At 40.3% G+C, this 17388-nt stretch overlaps 2 protein-coding genes across 6 annotated transcripts in view; both read left to right on the top strand.

Moving 5' to 3' along the window:
* The window catches only part of LOC121671008 (cytochrome P450 2J2-like), a 19343-nt gene extending 13715 nt beyond the window's left edge, over nt 1-5628 (top strand). For 3 of the 5 annotated variants that reach the window (XM_042042120.1, XM_042042122.1, XM_042042123.1), the window contains 3 exons: nt 566-753; nt 1159-1300; nt 2487-2897. In XM_042042120.1, the coding sequence (XP_041898054.1) occupies nt 566-753; nt 1159-1300; nt 2487-2665 (509 nt within the window). In that variant the 3' untranslated portion in view covers nt 2666-2897. Of the gene's footprint in view, nt 1-565; nt 754-1130; nt 1301-2486; nt 2898-5555 lie in introns of those variants that run through there. The other 2 variants (XM_042042121.1, XR_006018358.1) reach the window with 2 other exon arrangements.
* On the top strand, nt 5562-17388 carry LOC121671009 (cytochrome P450 2J6-like). Its single transcript, XM_042042124.1, has 10 exons — nt 5562-5818; nt 7396-7558; nt 7912-8061; nt 9015-9175; nt 11475-11651; nt 11816-11957; nt 13364-13551; nt 13783-13924; nt 14443-14617; nt 17306-17388. The coding sequence occupies exons 1-10, from the start codon at nt 5648-5650 to the stop codon at nt 17328-17330; spliced, it is 1494 nt and encodes a 497-aa protein (XP_041898058.1). The 5' UTR covers nt 5562-5647; the 3' UTR covers nt 17331-17388.

The following is a 17388-nucleotide window of genomic DNA, read 5'->3' as shown; positions in this document are numbered from 1 at the left end:
ACTCTGACAAATTGTAAAGAAAAAAACTCTTTTTATCTTTCTAGCCTGAATTTTAAGTATAAAATCTGAGCCCAAACCATCTGAGACTGTATAAGGTGTGTTAGTTACTGAAGCTTGGTTCACACATGGTGATGGTTCAGTAATATGATCCTGTCTCCGTTCTCAGCATTACATAGATATCAGCTTGATGTGATGGCTTGCTTGCAACATCCTCATTAGTGTGCTGTCAGTCTGTATTTACCTGGAGTAAAATCAACAGCTTAACTGAATTGATCTCTTAATAAGATGATCTTTTTATATTTAGTTTTCTCTCCCTCCTTTAAATATAATGCTCCATAAATCTGTTGGGCTTGTGGAAAGAGGGTCTGAACATAGAACCTATCAACTAGGAAACAGAGTGTAGTAAAATCATAACTAGCTGGTTGTATAAATGTGCTTACACTTTAGGATATGGTAAGTATAAATTATTTTTATATTGTAGTTTTTCTCTATCACTACTATACTCCAAAAAAGAAATGAAAGCTCTGTTGCATGCAAAACAGTGTTCTTAAATCTGTAATTTTAGAGAAAGTCCAGGAAGAGCTGGATGCTGTTCTGAGTCCCTCCCATCTCATCTGCTATGAGGATCGGAAGAAGCTGCCCTACACAAACGCCGTGATTCATGAGATCCTCCGCTTCAGCAGCATTGTTCTGATCACAATTCCTAGAGAAGCTGTGAAGGATACCACTGTTTTGGGGTATCATGTTCCAAAGGTACAGAAATCCTTCTATTCTAATGTGGTCTTTGGCCACGAGTAAAGGTTTACCAATAAATCCATTCCCCTCCAGCTCAGGACAGGAAGATCATTTCACTAGATTTAGGATAAGGTGCTAAAGAACTGCAGACCACACATTCTGTGGCAGTTGCTAACAGACTGGAAAAAGAGACATGAAGGAATACAGCAGGAAAATCCCTGAACCCAAAATACTGAAGTTTCTTTGCTTATTTATTTTTTGAGAAAAAAACCCCTCAGAACCCTTGAGATTCTTTTTTTCCCCTAATTATGTAACCTTTCATTGCTGCTGCCTCTCCATGTGCACAATTATAACTGGAATCTGTTTGTGTCCTTTTCTTGATGTGTGAGGGACAGAACTGTGCCAACTGCATCTTCCTTTCAGGGCACTCTAATTATGGCAAATATAGACTCTACTCTTTTTGACCCTGCCTATTGGGAGACCCCTCACCAGTTCAACCCTGGCCATTTCTTGGACAAGGATGGAAATTTTGTGACTCGAGAGGCCTTCTTAGCCTTCTCAGCAGGTGAGTGTACTGAGAACCAGGTGTATTGGTTAGATGAAGATCTGTTATTTCTTTGTGGAGAACGCAAAGGGGAGTGTAACCCCAAACTAATAATAACCCCAAACTGCAGGAGCACATGGTTTTCCCAGCCCAGAAAAACGTTTGACTGCAAAAATAAGTTGTTTGGTAATTGTATAAACACTTGATCTTAGATTTTTATGAAAATGCAGAGAAAATAAAAGGAGTAAGGTCCCAGAATTCCCAATCGCTTGGGGACTCGAGTCCTTGCACTGTTGCCCTTGGTCCTCCTCTGCATATGCCAGGTTAGTGTATTACAGTGGATATTCTATGACAGGCTGCTGTGCTGGAGCTGATTTATTTTGTATTAAAAATTCAGTATTTATCAGCACAGAGAGATGAATGGAAGATCCAGAAGCTGGATCAAATACATCCAGAAGGCTATGTCTTTCCTATGGAGCTTCTGGAATCACTGTTTCACCAGTGTGTGAGTTTGTAGAAGCTTAAACAAACAAAAGGTCTTGGGGATCATGCCAGAAGGGAATAGCCTGGCTGCCAGAGCCATCAGCTGAGATGTGAAAATGTCAGGCTCAAGTTTCTGATCTAAACTGGGCAGAAGAGGAATTGGTTTCTCACATCCAAATTGATCTGACCACTGTATTTCAGAGTTTTTCACTGTCTCTGGGAATTATATCCTGGACAGAGTTAATTGATAAACTGGGAAGAGATTTTTCTTTAACAAGTTGTTTTCACTAAAACTATTATGTAGGAAAATGTTTCATCAGGTATAGAATGTTCTCTGTCTTCTGATTTTTCACTGTTATTAGGGAAGATAAGTCAGCCTGTAGTAAGTAGAAACCGTGAGGAAACCTGAAGATGCTTTCTTGTTGTTTTTATTTAGAATCAAAAGACTGAAACCCCTTTCATAAAACTGGGGAGTCCTATAGATTAGGAAGCAAGAATGAACTGAGAAGCATCCCTGGTATGTTTTTCTATTATCTGGGCAGTTCCTGCAAAGATGGATTGCAGACATCTCAATTATGAGTCCAGTTCAATCTGAGAGAAAACTGTCAAATTCAGCAAAGCTCTTTGTTCCTTGATGAGCAGTGCTCCTGTGAAAAGCTGGGAAACAGGTGCTGGTTACAGACCTTGGTGGGGACTGACTTCCCTTTCCCTTCACCCTTTGCAGGTCACCGTGTTTGTCTGGGAGAGGGGATGGCTAAGATGGAGTTTTTCATCATCTTCTGCAGCCTGTTGCAGAAATTCAAGTTTACTGTGCCAGAAGGAGTTAAGGAAATCAACACAGACTTTATCTTTGGGAGCACCATGAAACCCCATCCATACAAGCTCTGTGCAGTTCTGCGCTAGGTTGCTCTGTGTTCGATATTTAAGAGGCACAGACACAGGTGTGGTAGTGTGCTGGTATTTGTGAAGCTTTATAGTTCTAATTTTTAGCTTAAATTCAGTGCAAACCTATCCTTGTTGTGTTACGTGTCTGAGAAGCCAGCCCTGAAAAATACTCTGGTTTTCTTATGTCTGGAAAGTGTCTGTACTTTTTTTTTCTCTGCTGTGTTACAAATGAAATAAACATAGACAATTATTGTGCTGTCTGGTCTTACTAGAAACTCAGCAGAATCTTACTGGAGGGAGCAGGAACATCAAAGCCAGATTCTGAGGAGTCTTCCCACACATTCTCAAATCCAGAGTGGTGTATGGGAATGCTGTTCCCAGAGGTGGTGGCTCTGGGGATTGCTGGAGCTCCCAGGTATGGCTGCATGGGAACAGAGTTGTGGAGGGGCATCTCAGCTTGCATGGAGCAGCTTTGTCTCTTTAGCCAAGAGCCATGGGCAGATGGTTCTTCATTTGGGTGTGAGGTTCATGACTCAGGCCAAGAGCAAAGGCAAACCCCTCCTATTGCCTGCTGGAGAATTGCAGAGGGGAGCCCCACTACTGGTGAAACACAGTGGGTGGAAACAGATACGGACCAGTGGGCTGGCCAGGAAATTGATTTTTTTTTTTTTTTTTTTTTTGGACGTACACTCTTGTGGTGCATGTGAGAGGCATTTCTGTGACAGAGGGGGTCCTCTCACACAGCAGGGTTCATAATGACAGTAATGTATAGCAGATTAGGTTGGCCATGTCTCTTCATTGATGCCCAAAAGCACAGTTCCAGGGGCAGCTTGCAGTCTTTGCAGTCTTGTGCAGCAAAGCCTGGTGCCTGCAATGAGGGGCAGGGCAGAAGACATTGATGTAGTGCTCCCCAAAAGCTGTGGGAGAATCAAAGCTGCTGAGAGTTTTCTGTGAGCAGAAGGGCAGCTGCACACAAGCAGCCTTCTGACAGCTGAGCTGAGCCTTCTGCGTCCAAGTGCACACTGAGGGAAGGGCTGTGCAAGGTGCACCTGGCAGGAGCAGTGCCCAAGCAGAGCTAGTGGAGGGCAAGAGCCAGAAGCCACTCTCACTGTGAGACTGGCCTTGTTACCCACCCAGTCAGATTTAAAAACCAAGGTCAGAGTGAGGGTTACTAACTCTCCCTAGAGTGAGGGCTACTGTCACTCTACCACTTTCCTTCCTTGAAGAAAAGACTTTGTTATTGCAAGCATGCTTCAAGGGCTAGTTGGCATTGTTCTGTTTATCCATCATGTCACAGGCTGCATGGAAGGTGGAGAAGAGAATGGGCCAGCAGCTCTTCTGCCAAGAGTGAAAGGAGGAGGATTCACTGGTTAGAGGGATACCTTTCTGTTCTTCTGAGCTCAGCCAGCTCTAACTCCTGCCTCCCCAGGCATTCAATTCTCATTCATGGAAGCTGTGGCAAATACAGCTTACAAAACCTTATCAGGCTTCTGTCTTCCCAATCCTCCAGCACCATCTTGTATGAGGAGAAAAGCAATTTGTATCCCCTCTAACATCTCTGGTTTCTGCATGCAAACAGTTCATGTCTAGGCTAAGAGGTGCAATCATGAGAATGTGGCTAATCTGTGTGGAAAAGTCAGAGTAACCCTGGAGAGACAGGAGAAGTAGAGCAGCCAGTGCAGGGGACTATGCAGGGCAGGCAAGCTGTGGGGCTGTGAGTCTTCTCCCAGGAACACTTTGGAAAAGTTCTCAGAGTTGGGAGAAGTTTGAGATACAGAAAATGCAACACCAGTGAAGGAACTACAAGTCCCAAAAGTGGTCTCCAAAGTGGGTAATTCAGTTTTTCAGGTTGATTCCAGCTCTCAGTTCCATCACTGACCAGCAAGATGGATAAATGTTATTTCTCTGCCCTGCTTCTGGAGTAAACCAACTCGCTTCACACCTCACAACTTTTATTTCTTGGTGTGACAGTTCTGTAAGTTTGGTACATGAGCAGCAAGGCCATCTAGGTGACTTCCCAGAGTGCCACATGCTGCTAAATCAGATGAGCGGAGTCTATGATGCTATTATTATTATAGGATAATGCTATTCCTGTGCAAGTGCCAAATCTCTGTTGTCCATGTCCAAATGCCACCCTTTGCAGAGCTGGAGTTGCTCAGTTGCATGAGAGCACTTGTGAAAGAAGTTTTCAGAGGCAGCTGTATGTCATTTTTGTTCCTCCTGCAGGCAATCCAGTGGAATTAGCCAGAGGCAGGTGGAGGGGTGAAGAAATTTTGCTTTCTGCTTGATCAAGGACACAATGCAGCCCCACTTCCCTGCGCAGCTGAGCACGGACTGTGAGGGCACTTGGGTACCATCAAACTCCTGTTACCCAATGATCAGTTGGAGTCTTTTATGCTCTATGTGCCCTAGGCACAAAATTAAAAGGTAGAGCCACCCCCCAAACACCTTGCAATATAAACTGTGAGGAAAAATATTAAAGGAATAGCAGAGAACACCAGAATCAACAGTATGGGGTGAGTTAAGTAACAGAGCACGTGGTTGGTGCATGTGATGGCTACTGATGAGCCTGAACTTTTCAGTAACCCCACTGTCCTTGGGTGTGCAGCCAACCCTCAGGAAATTTTATTTATTTCTCATTCTTGCAAGAGGTTTTCTATGAAACCAGGACCGTGGGCAGAGATTTTTGTCACAGCAGAAGTCATGGCACAAGGAGATGTATAATTAACCTTCATTTTGTATCCCTTGAGGAGACAATGATTGACAGATGTGTAGCTGCAATGTAATGGAATGATGCCATATATGCTTCAAAATAAGAACACCTAATTCTCTGGGATGGGGAAATAAAAGTGATGAAGAGGGGAAGAAGGCGAGTCACAGGAGCTTCAACAGTTTTTTCTCTTTTCAGGGAGGTACCACAACAGCAAGATAAACTGGATCTCTCCTCTGTCTACACAGCAGTTGTTGAGAGACAACGTAGCTGTGTAAATCAGAAGTAAAATGTTAACAGTGAGTGAGGTGCTGGTACTTTCTGTGGTGTCTCTGTTGTTGGTACAGTTTCTGAAATTGCAATGGATGAGAAGACAATTTCCTCCGGGACCAACTCCGTACCCCTTCTTTGGAAATCTGTTGCAGATGAACTTCAAAATTCATCATGAGCATCTTAAAAAAGTATGTATTTTCCAGAAATTAATTAGAAGACTCATAACCTGACTGAAAAGTAAATGTGTTTAGCACAGTCTTATTTTGAATGCTAGGAAGGGATTTATTGTAAATTGCATAAATGTGGAAGTAGGTGGAGATAATTAAAATATCTGTTTCTTGGAGTGAAAATTTGCACTTACTATGAAATATCTATTTAAAACCTTATGTGCATATGAACAAAACCATAGTGATGATAACAGTCCTGTCTTACACATAGGAAAAAGATGCATTTTAAAGTAGACTCATTAATTCTGTGCAGTCTTTTGCATCTCTGTTTTGACTGTTGTGGTACTGGCATTTTCTAGTATCCCATGAAATAGGTACTGAAGGCATGTGTGCTTCCAGTATAGAAAGGATGATCTTTTTATATATTTATTCAATGGATTTTTTGAAAGGTCTTAGAATCAATTTTTTTCTGACATACCATTTGGCCAGAATTTGGTCATTTTCACAAGACATTTCAGTCTGCTTAGCAAGACTGAGCTTTTAAGTGGCCAAAATAATTCATAGTATGCTCAAACCCTTTTCTAAGTCCAGTTGTAATGTGCAGCACTTCTAAAGTTTGTATCCTGTTGTTTTATAGTTCTTATGCATTGATATTAAATATTTAACATTTAAATATGTAAGTAATAGCACCTCACTCTCCCTCTTTGTTCTCAACCTTCCCTTTCCCTGGTTCTTCCATGTCCTGCCAGTTCTGTCCTCTCAAGCTGCGTATTTCAAGGCAAAGTGGTATTATTCCATAACATGAAATAATAGCCAGTGCCTGTCTGCTGTGTTTTCTTCTATTTCTGACATTCCAGACCTGAAGAGTAGTATTGCTCATCCCAAGGTTTCAAAAGCCATTAACTGGTCCTTACAAAAATGAAATTAAACACAAATGTGCAAGCACAAGCACATACATTTTTGCTCACTGTGCATAAGTGTTCCCTCTTGTTTGCTCCCAGGCAGCAAAATTTTGTAATCCTCTGGTCCTGCATTTCTTGGGATGTCTTGGCAACACACCACTCTTTCCAGCCTATTTTGCTACTTTTCTAGTTCCTGATTCAGCAGCCAGGGGAAGGACTGTCCTGCCCACTTCTAGTGATGCCTGCATGCACAGCAGGTGAAGACAAGGCTGTCACAGTTGAGCTAGAAAGGAGAGGGTGATTCCGTCATTACTCAGCTCCTTGTCTGCTTTTGCTACACTTGACACACAAAGGAGAATCTGTAGATGGTTCACATTGAATTAATGAGTTACTGCTGTCTTGTAGCAAACGGTGAGGATGGAAGAATTCGTCTACAATGAGTTTGAATTGTAAGATGTGATAAGAGACTTTGGCAATATTGGCTGACATTTTAGAAATACCATAATCTTTAATAAATGAGACTTTAGCTAGAAACCTGACTTCAAACTATATTGTATGTAAGAACACACACAATGCTCTCTTCTCAAAGTTGGTCACACTTAGGGCATCTGCCCAGGGAGAAGATGTGGTTCATCTTGTTTGATTTAAAAGCACTAGTTCTCACTCCTGTTATTCTGATTCTACTTTGTTCTACAGATGGCCAAAATTCATGGTGATATCTTCACCTTATGGATTTCAAACACTCCTGCAGTGGTCCTGCAAGGGTTTCAAGCAGTGAAGGAAGGTCTGACTGCCCATGCTGAAGATGTTGCTGGAAGGCCCTTAATCGGAATCCTTCACATTCTGACACATGGAAATGGTAATCATTATTCTCAGAAATTATTTTAATGTGTCCTATCCCTAGTTCTGAAAATTGATGTAGAGACTCAAGGCCCTTAAACTACATCAGGAAAAAAGTTTATTACTTTCACAAGTGTTTTGAAACAGTTCTATTCTATATTCTGTCAGAACAATAATGACAGTGTAGAGTTAATGTAAGAACTTCTATACAGGAGATAAATGGCTAAAATACAAGAAGAAAGAAAAGAGGAATGTTGCCAGACTGCTGTCAAAATTTTGAAAAAAATTAGAAGAGAAGCTTCTTGGCTGTATCAACTGTATTAATCCAATAATTTATAAGGTATTGACAACATTAATTCCTTATGATACTAGGTGTTATGTTCTCTAATGGTCATCTCTGGAAGCAGCAGAGGCGTTTTGGACTTGCAACAATGAGGAAAATGGGAGTAGGGAAAGAAGATCAGGACTACCGACTGCAAGAGGAGGCTGCTCACTTGGTGGAATACTTACAGAAAACAAACGGTTTGTGAGGGTGGGCAGGGCAGCCCGTGCAGGGGGAGGCTTTGCTGGAGAATGGGGCACTGGTAGCTTTTGGAACCATTTGATTACAAAAATGGATTCAAAGTGTACGTGCAGAGCTGAGTCTCAAAAGTCTGTATCATGCCACCTGCATGAGACACTTACTTGCAGAAGTGTGAAATCCCACAGCATGAACACAGAACTAGAGACTCCTGTCTGGATATCATATAGCAGTGTGTGTATACGTACATATATACATATATAAAATATACCTATATATATATACTAGTCCCTATCAGTGTTATTATTTCTGAGTCAGTTTTATATTGCTTATGGTAACAGCATGAGAGTTACAGCAAACAGTAACAAAATCAGTGTCATAACACCTCCTATTCCTGAGTAAGAAAGCATAAAATACGCAAATCTTTGGCCAAGGACGCACAGCCCTGTGCTCTGCTCTGGCAAGTGCAGTAGAAAAAGCTCAGCTCACACAATTTGTGGTGAGCTCTTCAGTAGGTGATGGAGTTTGTTTAGGTTGTGCTGCTGAAGAACGGGGCTGAAATATTCTAATGTAAAATAGTATGAGTAAAGAATAGAAGGTGGTTCTCTTCTCAACTCATCTGTGTATTTAACGTCTCATCTGACTGGTTTTGTACCCCGGTTATTGCCAAATGTGAGATTTGCTGATGCCAAGGTTTAATGAAATCTGGGTATTTTTATAATTGATACTATTAATTCCATTCCTACCAGTAGTTTTTCCTTTTTTAAACCAGTAGTATTTTTTAGATGTCTGAAGTTACTTTTTTAGTCAGGCCTTTAACAATAAATTACAATTTGCCATCCAGTAATCTAATTAATGTCAGAAATGTGTGTATGAAATTTTATCAGCTCTCCTGTCAGTGGGAAAAGCAGGAACAGTAAGTGCTAATGGTGAATGCAGTCCCTTGTGTTTACAGGAAAACCTCTGGACCCCACTACACCTGTTGCTCATACTGTCGCAAATGTGATTTCTTCTGTGCTTCTTGGACATCGCTTCTCCAGAGATGATGAGAATTTTCACCGCCTGATTGACTCCTTTGACACCATGGCAGCATTTTTGAACAGCATCTCCTTTTTTGTGAGGAAAATCAGTTTTGTTTGTTTGCTTGCTCTCTATAGATAGACAGTGAAAAAGGAAACGTGCTTGTTACTTTTGTAACAAAAATAAATACTAGAGCACCTGGAATTGCTGGAGTGCACATCAGAACTGTGCGTCCAGATGCCTGGTTCAAAACTGTTTTAATTGCTTATGCTTCATCATAGCATCCTGTGGCTGGGGGACAGAGATGAAAACATAAAGATTTGCTCCATGGTTGGGAGAGGTACAGAGGACTTCCTGACAAAAGTGCTACATGTACAAGTCCAGTGTTTGAAACTATACCTGAAATTAGTAGTAAAATGTAGGTAAAATTAGCTGAAAAGCTCTGAAATAGGCTTATCTTAATTTCTGTCTGGCAAACTGGCTTTCTTCATGATATGATATATATGATATAATATGATATGATATATATGATATAATATGATACGATATATTATATGATATAACATGGCTGTCAACAACTGTCAAGAGTAAATGCTCTTTACTGCTCCCTTCACTACTGCCAGCGAACCTCACAGAAACTGGAGTAGAGCAACTGTTTTGTGCAAAGGCAACATGGCATGAAACGGCTCAATGGTAGCTTTTTCCTACCATTTTTGACAGCAACACCTGTACCACATCTGCACGTCCTTACAAGAATACAGTGACACACAAAGTCATTCTCCTTTAGCTGCCAGATGATATCTGTCTCCATTCAAGACTCCAACTCCTAGCTTTGCATCTGGTCCATGGGAGAGAAAAATTCTCTTTTGCTTCTGTACGTGCAGCTGTGACTGCAGCTGCCAAAGCAGCAGAGCAGGTGGCCTCAGACTGGGGCAGTTTTACCATGAATCATTTAGGAAAGGGAACCACAGTACTGTGTATAGTCCTAAAAAAATCAATTTACCCATGCACGAGGCAGCTGCTTCTGCAGAACTTGCTGGAACTCATCCAATTCTGTGTCTTGTATGATTTCCACCATCTTAGACTAACTGGAAACTGCTGTAAGCAAGGTCCTGGAGGATTTGAGGACTAATTTGATACTTTTGGTAGATAAACTAAAATAAAATTACTTAATAAAATAACTATCCCAGAAGATGCTGGTGAAATGATTCCTAAGCTACCTTCTAATCAAGGGTAGACACACGTTCAGCTATTTCCAAACTGCTCTCAGTACAAGTTGTTTTTTAACATCGTAATAGTGTGTCCACAGCCAACAAAAACATTTGTCCAACATTTCATTCTGTACCACTCTCCACAGTGCTTTCACAGGGATGTACAATCCCTTAATGATGGGCTGCACTTAGCTGTTTTCCTGGTAAGTGGACAGGTAGTGTTAAGGAAAATTATGCAGTAGGGTGAAAAAGAAATAGAGCCAGGAATCTGAGTAGGCTTGTGGGGACATAAATCTTTGTAATGCAGCTGCCTCTTAAACAGGTGAGAGCAGAAGTTATGGCCTAATGGATAATTTAAGCTGCAGTAGTTCTGTAACTGGAAGGACACGATGCAATCTGTAAAACAGGGAAATTGAAAGTGGAATGAAGTAGAAGAATGGAATGGATGTAAGAAGTGTTTTACTTGTTTTCTGCTGGTATGTGGCTTTATAAGAGTATAAGGAAAAGAAGGTGAATATGTTTAGAACAATGAACAAACAGGAGGGAATCCACACAACCCACAATTTCTATGTCATTGAGTTGTTTTGCACATCACACAGATGTGATCTATTTGCTTCTTATCTATGAGAAGGTGAATGTGAGTAAAATCCCCATGCATTCAGTATCCTACTGTAAGAAAATAAACCTGGGTTTGGATAGTTCTATTTTCAGTTAAGAGATGTGTCGAGGAAGTCAGCCTGGACCTGTTTTTTAAGTGATGAGATAGAAATTATATGTGTGTTGGATAAAGTGAGAACAGGGACACGTTTCATGGGAGATTCTTGGTTCAGCCAAGCAAAGTTCAGCCTAGCAAAGAATTGGGGTACAGAAGAATTTCATTTATTCTTTATACATCACTTTTATATTTATATAATCTCCAAATATAGATATAAATAATATATATAGTATAAAACTGAGAAACTGAGAGAAAATTTGATCTTGCTCCAGAGAAAAATAGAATTAAGAAAGGTTTTAATGAATCATGGGATAGGCACTATCCCTTCAGTCTAATGTTGAACGTTCAGTCATTAGTCTTTCATTTGCTTTTTCCACTACTCAGAAGCCTGTATTAGGATTCTAATTTAGTTTGCTAAATGCCACATATTTATATGTAATATCACATATCTAAAATATCTCTTTTACAGATATATGAGTTGTCTCCCTGGCTTGCTGGTCTTTTTCTGCCATCAGTTAAAAAGGTGAAGTCCTGCATAGATTTTGTGAGTGGTCTGTTAGCAAAGGAACTTGAAAGTCACAAAGGAAAAAGCAAACTTGATGAAAATCGAGATTTTATTGATTACTATTTGGATGAGATAAATAAAGTGAGTACCTCTGAACTTCTCTCACACTTCACTAACAACAAGGGGTTTTAAGTGTTCCTTTGATTATAATGATGTCTAATAAAAATTTAGAAGGGTATGATTTCTCCAGGTGGTTTACTACTTCGTTTGTGTGCCATAACTTTTGTTTCAATTCATACCTACAGACTAAAGGAGATCCTGGGGCTACTTATAATGAAGTAAATTTGATCCAGACTGTTACTGACCTCTTCGTAGCAGGTACAGAAACTACAGTCACCACTTTACTGTGGGCATTGCTCTATATGGTGATTTATCCTGACATTCAAGGTAAGTACATCCAAAGAGGTCTGCAACTCTACCAATAATACAAGTTCAAATAGTGGTAGTGCCTGTTCAAAGAAAAGTAGAGGAACTAATTATTAAAGTATGAATCAAGTGAACTGCATTCATTTGTTTCTTGCTGCATCCTTTCTAACATACAGGGAAATCATTCCAGGTTTTGTTTTTAGGAGATCTACACAGAATGCAGGATGTGATTAATCAGATGGAGGACTTTAGCCTCAGATGAGATAAACTGTTCCATTGCCCCTCCACAGACAATAATGATTAGACTTTCACTGAGAAGTCTTTGGGCCATCCTTTTAAATCCCTGACTCCTACTCTTTGCTTGTCTCCTGGCCTCTTGTGGCAGAAATAAAATACAGTCTGAGGTTTCTAATACGTGGGATTATTCCATCAAGCTTAAACTTTCAAGCAGAAATATCTACACATGAATAGATAGAAAAAACCATTGGGATGTGTAGCTTGAAAATGTGTGCTTCTAGTAATGATATTCACAGAACAGAGACACACATTGTCAGAGTAAAATGACTGCAAAAAAAGAGTCAGAGTGTGTGAGACAGAAAGGATTAGAAGGTACAAAACTCACTTTCAAGCCCTCATATTTGAGAGCTTAAGCTGAGTACCAGGCACAGCAGGAGCCTGGCAAGTAGAAAATGGTGGAAGTGTTGGGGAGAAAGGATCTCCCACTTTTGTTACCATCAAAACACTTAAAACTTGAGATTGGGTTGCACATACTGAATTTTCACATGATTTTTCATCTTCTCAGGATATATTAACACATTCTTAAGTTTCATGGGGGTAATTCTAATTGCAATGATAGAGTCTGTAGTATTAGTAAAAAAAAAAAAATCACAAATTACCATTTCAGCTGGGATTTTAAGTAAAAAGAAGTAGTCCTTGGGAAAAATTAATTTGTATAAGTGCTTCCCAAGGCAAGTAATTACAGAATAGCAGTTAGGCCATTTGTAGATGACAAGCAAAATCTATGTGTTTCTAAATGAAGAACAATCCCTGATCAATTACTAAATTGTTCCCCTAATACACAATTAATATTTTTTTCCAGTTGACTCCCTGCCTGTAAAAATAAATATTAATAAAAGTCTTTTTATAAATTACCTTAGAGCAGTAAATATAACAGGAACCCACATATTCTTACAGAATGACCTCATCTGCTATGGTTATTTTAAAAGTATATGTGCAACCTATAAACAACCTCAATGTCAAATCTTATTCAGGTCATCTGTATGGGGATTTGAAGGCATTCTTTTTTATAAAGTATCTTTTTCATCTGGTTGGATGCCATTCTGACTGTAAAAAACAACAGGAAAAATTGTGGCTATAGAGTTTATAGATTGACTGCTTTATATTTAAAGCTGAATATTCCTCCTTAGAGAAAGTCCAGAAGGAGCTGGATGCTGTTGTGGGTCGTTCCCACGTATTTTGCTATGAGGACAGGAAAAAGCTGCCCTACACAAATGCTGTAATTCATGAGATCCAGAGATACAGTAACATACTCTTAATTGCACTGCCCAGACTGAGTGTGAAGGACACGGAGCTGCTGGGATATCGTGTTCCAAAGGTACAAATGTGCTGCATATTTGAATGTACTTGATCTTTGGTATGTGAGATGATTTTAGAAAGGCTTTTGAGGTTTTTCCTGACTGTGGACATGACCTCTTGTTCCAGCAGTGCCTCTAACGTATGACTGTCTCTGTGGACGGACTTTCACAAGGAATGGTGTGCTTTGTCCTAAATATTAGTAGATTCTGTAGTCTTAGTTTTTGTTGAAGCCACTGGTCCTTTTTTTCAGAACACCATGGTTTTAGCAAATATTGACTCTGTTCTGGCTGATCCTGGGAAATGGGAGACACCTGATCAGTTCAACCCAGGCCACTTTCTGGATAAAGATGGAAACTTTGTAAACAGAGAAGCATTCTTACCATTTGCTATAGGTAAGTGCCCTGAATGGAGATTTATTTACTCCTTGTGAAAACAACTTCAGATCCATTCATTCCCCAAAATAACTGGGAAGGCACCTACAAATGGGCGTATACAAACTGTTTTAAAGATCTCCAAGAAGAGACAAGTCCAGTTGTACATGGAAAAGACTGGAAGAGAAGGAATGACACATAGAAAAGTCTTTCTTGGAAGACAGATCCAGTTTCTTTCCGAGAAGAGATCCAGCTTTCAAAGCAGTAGCAGGAAAATACATGGTGCTGGGAAGACTGTAGATGTTAACTATGCCACGCTGGTGACAATTTCTATAATGTCTTGCTGCCTGCTGTAAATACAGATCAAAACGTTTTGTGGAAATACAAGCAGCCTTTCAGTTAAGAATCATTAAATGACAAAATTAGGAGAAAAGGATAAAATCTGCAGAAAACAAGCAAACAAGCAAAACCCGAAGCAGGTTAGAAAGGGAGGCATGATAGAAATCCTTTGGCTGATTGCCTTTTCTCTTTCTTCACAGGGCACCGTGTATGTATGGGGGAGCTGTTGGCAAGGATGGAGCTCTTTATTGTCTTTTCCACCCTGCTACAGGCATTCACATTCACCCTGCCAGAAGGAGTGAAGGAAGTCAACACCAAGTTTGTGTTTGGGAGCACAATGAAGCCACCTCCCTACCAGCTCTGTGCCATTCCTCGGTAGGAAATGGCAGATTTGGGGAAGAGTTACTCTGTAAAACTGCTTCTGTATGTGAATTCCTTTTTACATGTCCTAAGACTTTTGCTTTCCTCTTCATTTCGTTAATCACTACCCTGAAACATTCTTGACAGACAGTTGCATCCTGAGGATAATAATTATAAAGGGCTCTAATTTGGGTTTTTTTTTTTTCTGTTTGGAAAATATTGGTAAACTTCTCCTGATGTGTAACAAATAAAGACATGAGGGGGAGAATTAGAATTGGGACTTATTTATTATCAACTGGAAAGAGGTTTTACAGAGAAAAATCTTGAAGCGTGGTCTGTAAATTGGAAGGCTCATGAATAAAGATTCTTCCTCATAAGCCACAGTTGCATTTGTGGAGATAGGCTCAGAGGTCTTCCAGTCTGTCCTGGGATATTAGTGGGTGCAGGAGGTAAAAGAAGCTCTCCAAGGAAGCTTTCAAGAGGCAGATAGTATGACCTGAGAAAACATTCCCTTAGACTGATATGGTTTTCTGTTGAGCAAGCTTGTTGTATACAACTCTATTGTTGTCACTTGGGAAAACAGTTCAGGGTTTCACTCACTAAACCAGGTAGCCTTTCAACCCTTCAGATGAAAACAGAAGAGTGGCTTTATCAGGCAGTTGTGGAGAGCTTTTCATATCACAAGCAAAGAACAAGGACTGGAAGACAAATTACAACAGTGAGCAGTCACAGAGTGTTGATAATTTATCCTTTTTTATGAGCCCATTGGTTGCCAGCAACATGAGAACATCTTAATGCCAGGTAGTCCAGTAATTTATTCAGCTTCATTTATTCTTTCATTTTGTTGAATGGATTCTTTATCACAGTTAGATGACTTCACTTAGCACACCATGACCAAGAGCAGATTTGGCACTCCTGAAGAATTCTGGAAGCCCTTTATGAGCCAGGTGCCTTAGGACTTGGCAAAAGTGGATGTTTTTTGCTGGTTTGCTTACTGGCAGTTAACAAGGGATTCTATTTTATGGCATTGGGATACATTCTTCTTGTATGAAGTACAAATTGGATACTGCATGCCAACACGGGAAGGATTACTTTTATACTCTGATTAGCTGACAGTGCCATCTCCAGGACTGACATCATTATCACAGCTGTATTTGTTTCAGGTGCCTCTGCCCACCTTGTGTTTCAAAGCACCCCAGTCTAACAGGCAGGGATGTGCACACAGGATGAATCCTGGGTTGGCAGTTTCTTCCCTTGCAGGATTACCTTTATGGGATGGTTCTACCCATGTCCAGCATGTCCTGGCAGGTAGGTGATTAGTATGAAGTTCCCTCATGCTGGACCTGCAAACATCCCCCTGGCGGTAGCTCCACACTGGTAAGAGAATGATTCATTTGTATCCATCTGGATCCGGGAGGAGAGGCAGCAGTTGCTCTCCCTTAGTAGGTTAAAAATCGCTAATCCTAAAGAATAGCTGGTAGATAGTGGTGAAGAAATGCTGCTGCTGCTTGCATTAAGTAATTATTAAGAAAATGGAGCCTTGGCTATCTCATAAATACATTTTCTGTCAAATAAAGTAAGATGAATCCCATGCCTCAGATCTGAACTAACCCACAGTCATCTTCCTTTTCCAGTGTGACAGAAAAATATTCCAGGCTGGCTCCAGCTGAACACTGGTTAAAGGTGTGAGACTTGAGGAGTGAAGGCACTGGGGCTTAACTTCCACTGGATAAAAATTACTTTCTCTGATGACAAATAATTTAGATGGAAAATCTTCTAATATCCAGAAGAACAGGGAATGTATAACATTGATTACAAATTAAAAGTTCTGATAAATTGGGGAATTTGAAGCAGAGTTTGTGAGATTACACTGGAGACCGGGCAGGCAAAAATTATCAAATTTCTTTTCAAAGAGAATTTTATTTTCCCTGTTGAAGGAGAGAGATAAATTAGAAATTATTGTCTTGAAAAAACCAGCTTTTTAGTGTACACAAACAAAGATTATGTGGAAACCTACAAACATCCCTTGGTTAATACACATTAATCAGTTATGCATTAGTGGTAAGAAAGAGCTGTGGTTGGAGGCTAATTGCCCTCGAGGTTTGTAAACTGTGGGCTGGCCAACTCCAGGCTGTTCTTTCTGGACAAGGGTCCTTGTGTTCCAGAGCCACAAAATCTGGAAAGATTTTCTATCCCAAACTCAGCTTTCAAGAAGCGAGCTGCTGCACAAGTCTTGGCAATTTTCTAAGAGGATTAGTGAAAACATGTTTCTTTTACAACTGCTTTGCTCCCAAGGGATGGGCAATTTTGACAGGGAAGCATTTCAGTCTGGATCTGTTACACAGGACTGCAATGGTCATTGTTATGTGGTGCCCAGAATCTCTCTTGTGAGGCTTCCATGGTTTTGATTGCAGCATGAGAACTCCCCTGGTGCTGTGTTTGTGGTTCCTGCTGGTGTTGAGGCTTGGCAAAGAGCTTTGGCTACAGAGTCTGTTTTCAAGTTCCCAAGGATCCACACTCATGTCACGACTAGTTCTTGCTGGGGCTCTTTATTCTGGTTGTAGCTCAAGATCCCTACTAGGTTTCCCACATATTTTTATTATTTTTTTTAATCTGTATGTTTAATACTATATGTACTTTCTTTATGAATATGCATTATTTATCTCACATACTTTCTGATGATTTTCTCAAAATATCCTATAGGGTATCCACCTTATGTCAAGATTGAACAGGGAAATGCAGAAGCAGACAAAACCCTCCGTGAGGCTACCTACTGCTAACAGGTT

The sequence above is a fragment of the Corvus kubaryi genome, unplaced genomic scaffold (assembly GCF_017639235.1).
Source record: "Corvus kubaryi isolate FWS band 111438036 unplaced genomic scaffold, C.kubaryi_AGA036_p1.0 37397, whole genome shotgun sequence".
In the NCBI taxonomy this organism is placed as follows: domain Eukaryota; kingdom Metazoa; phylum Chordata; class Aves; order Passeriformes; family Corvidae; genus Corvus; species Corvus kubaryi.
Note: the sequence above shows the minus strand (reverse complement) of the source record. Positions and strands in the feature narration are given on the sequence as shown.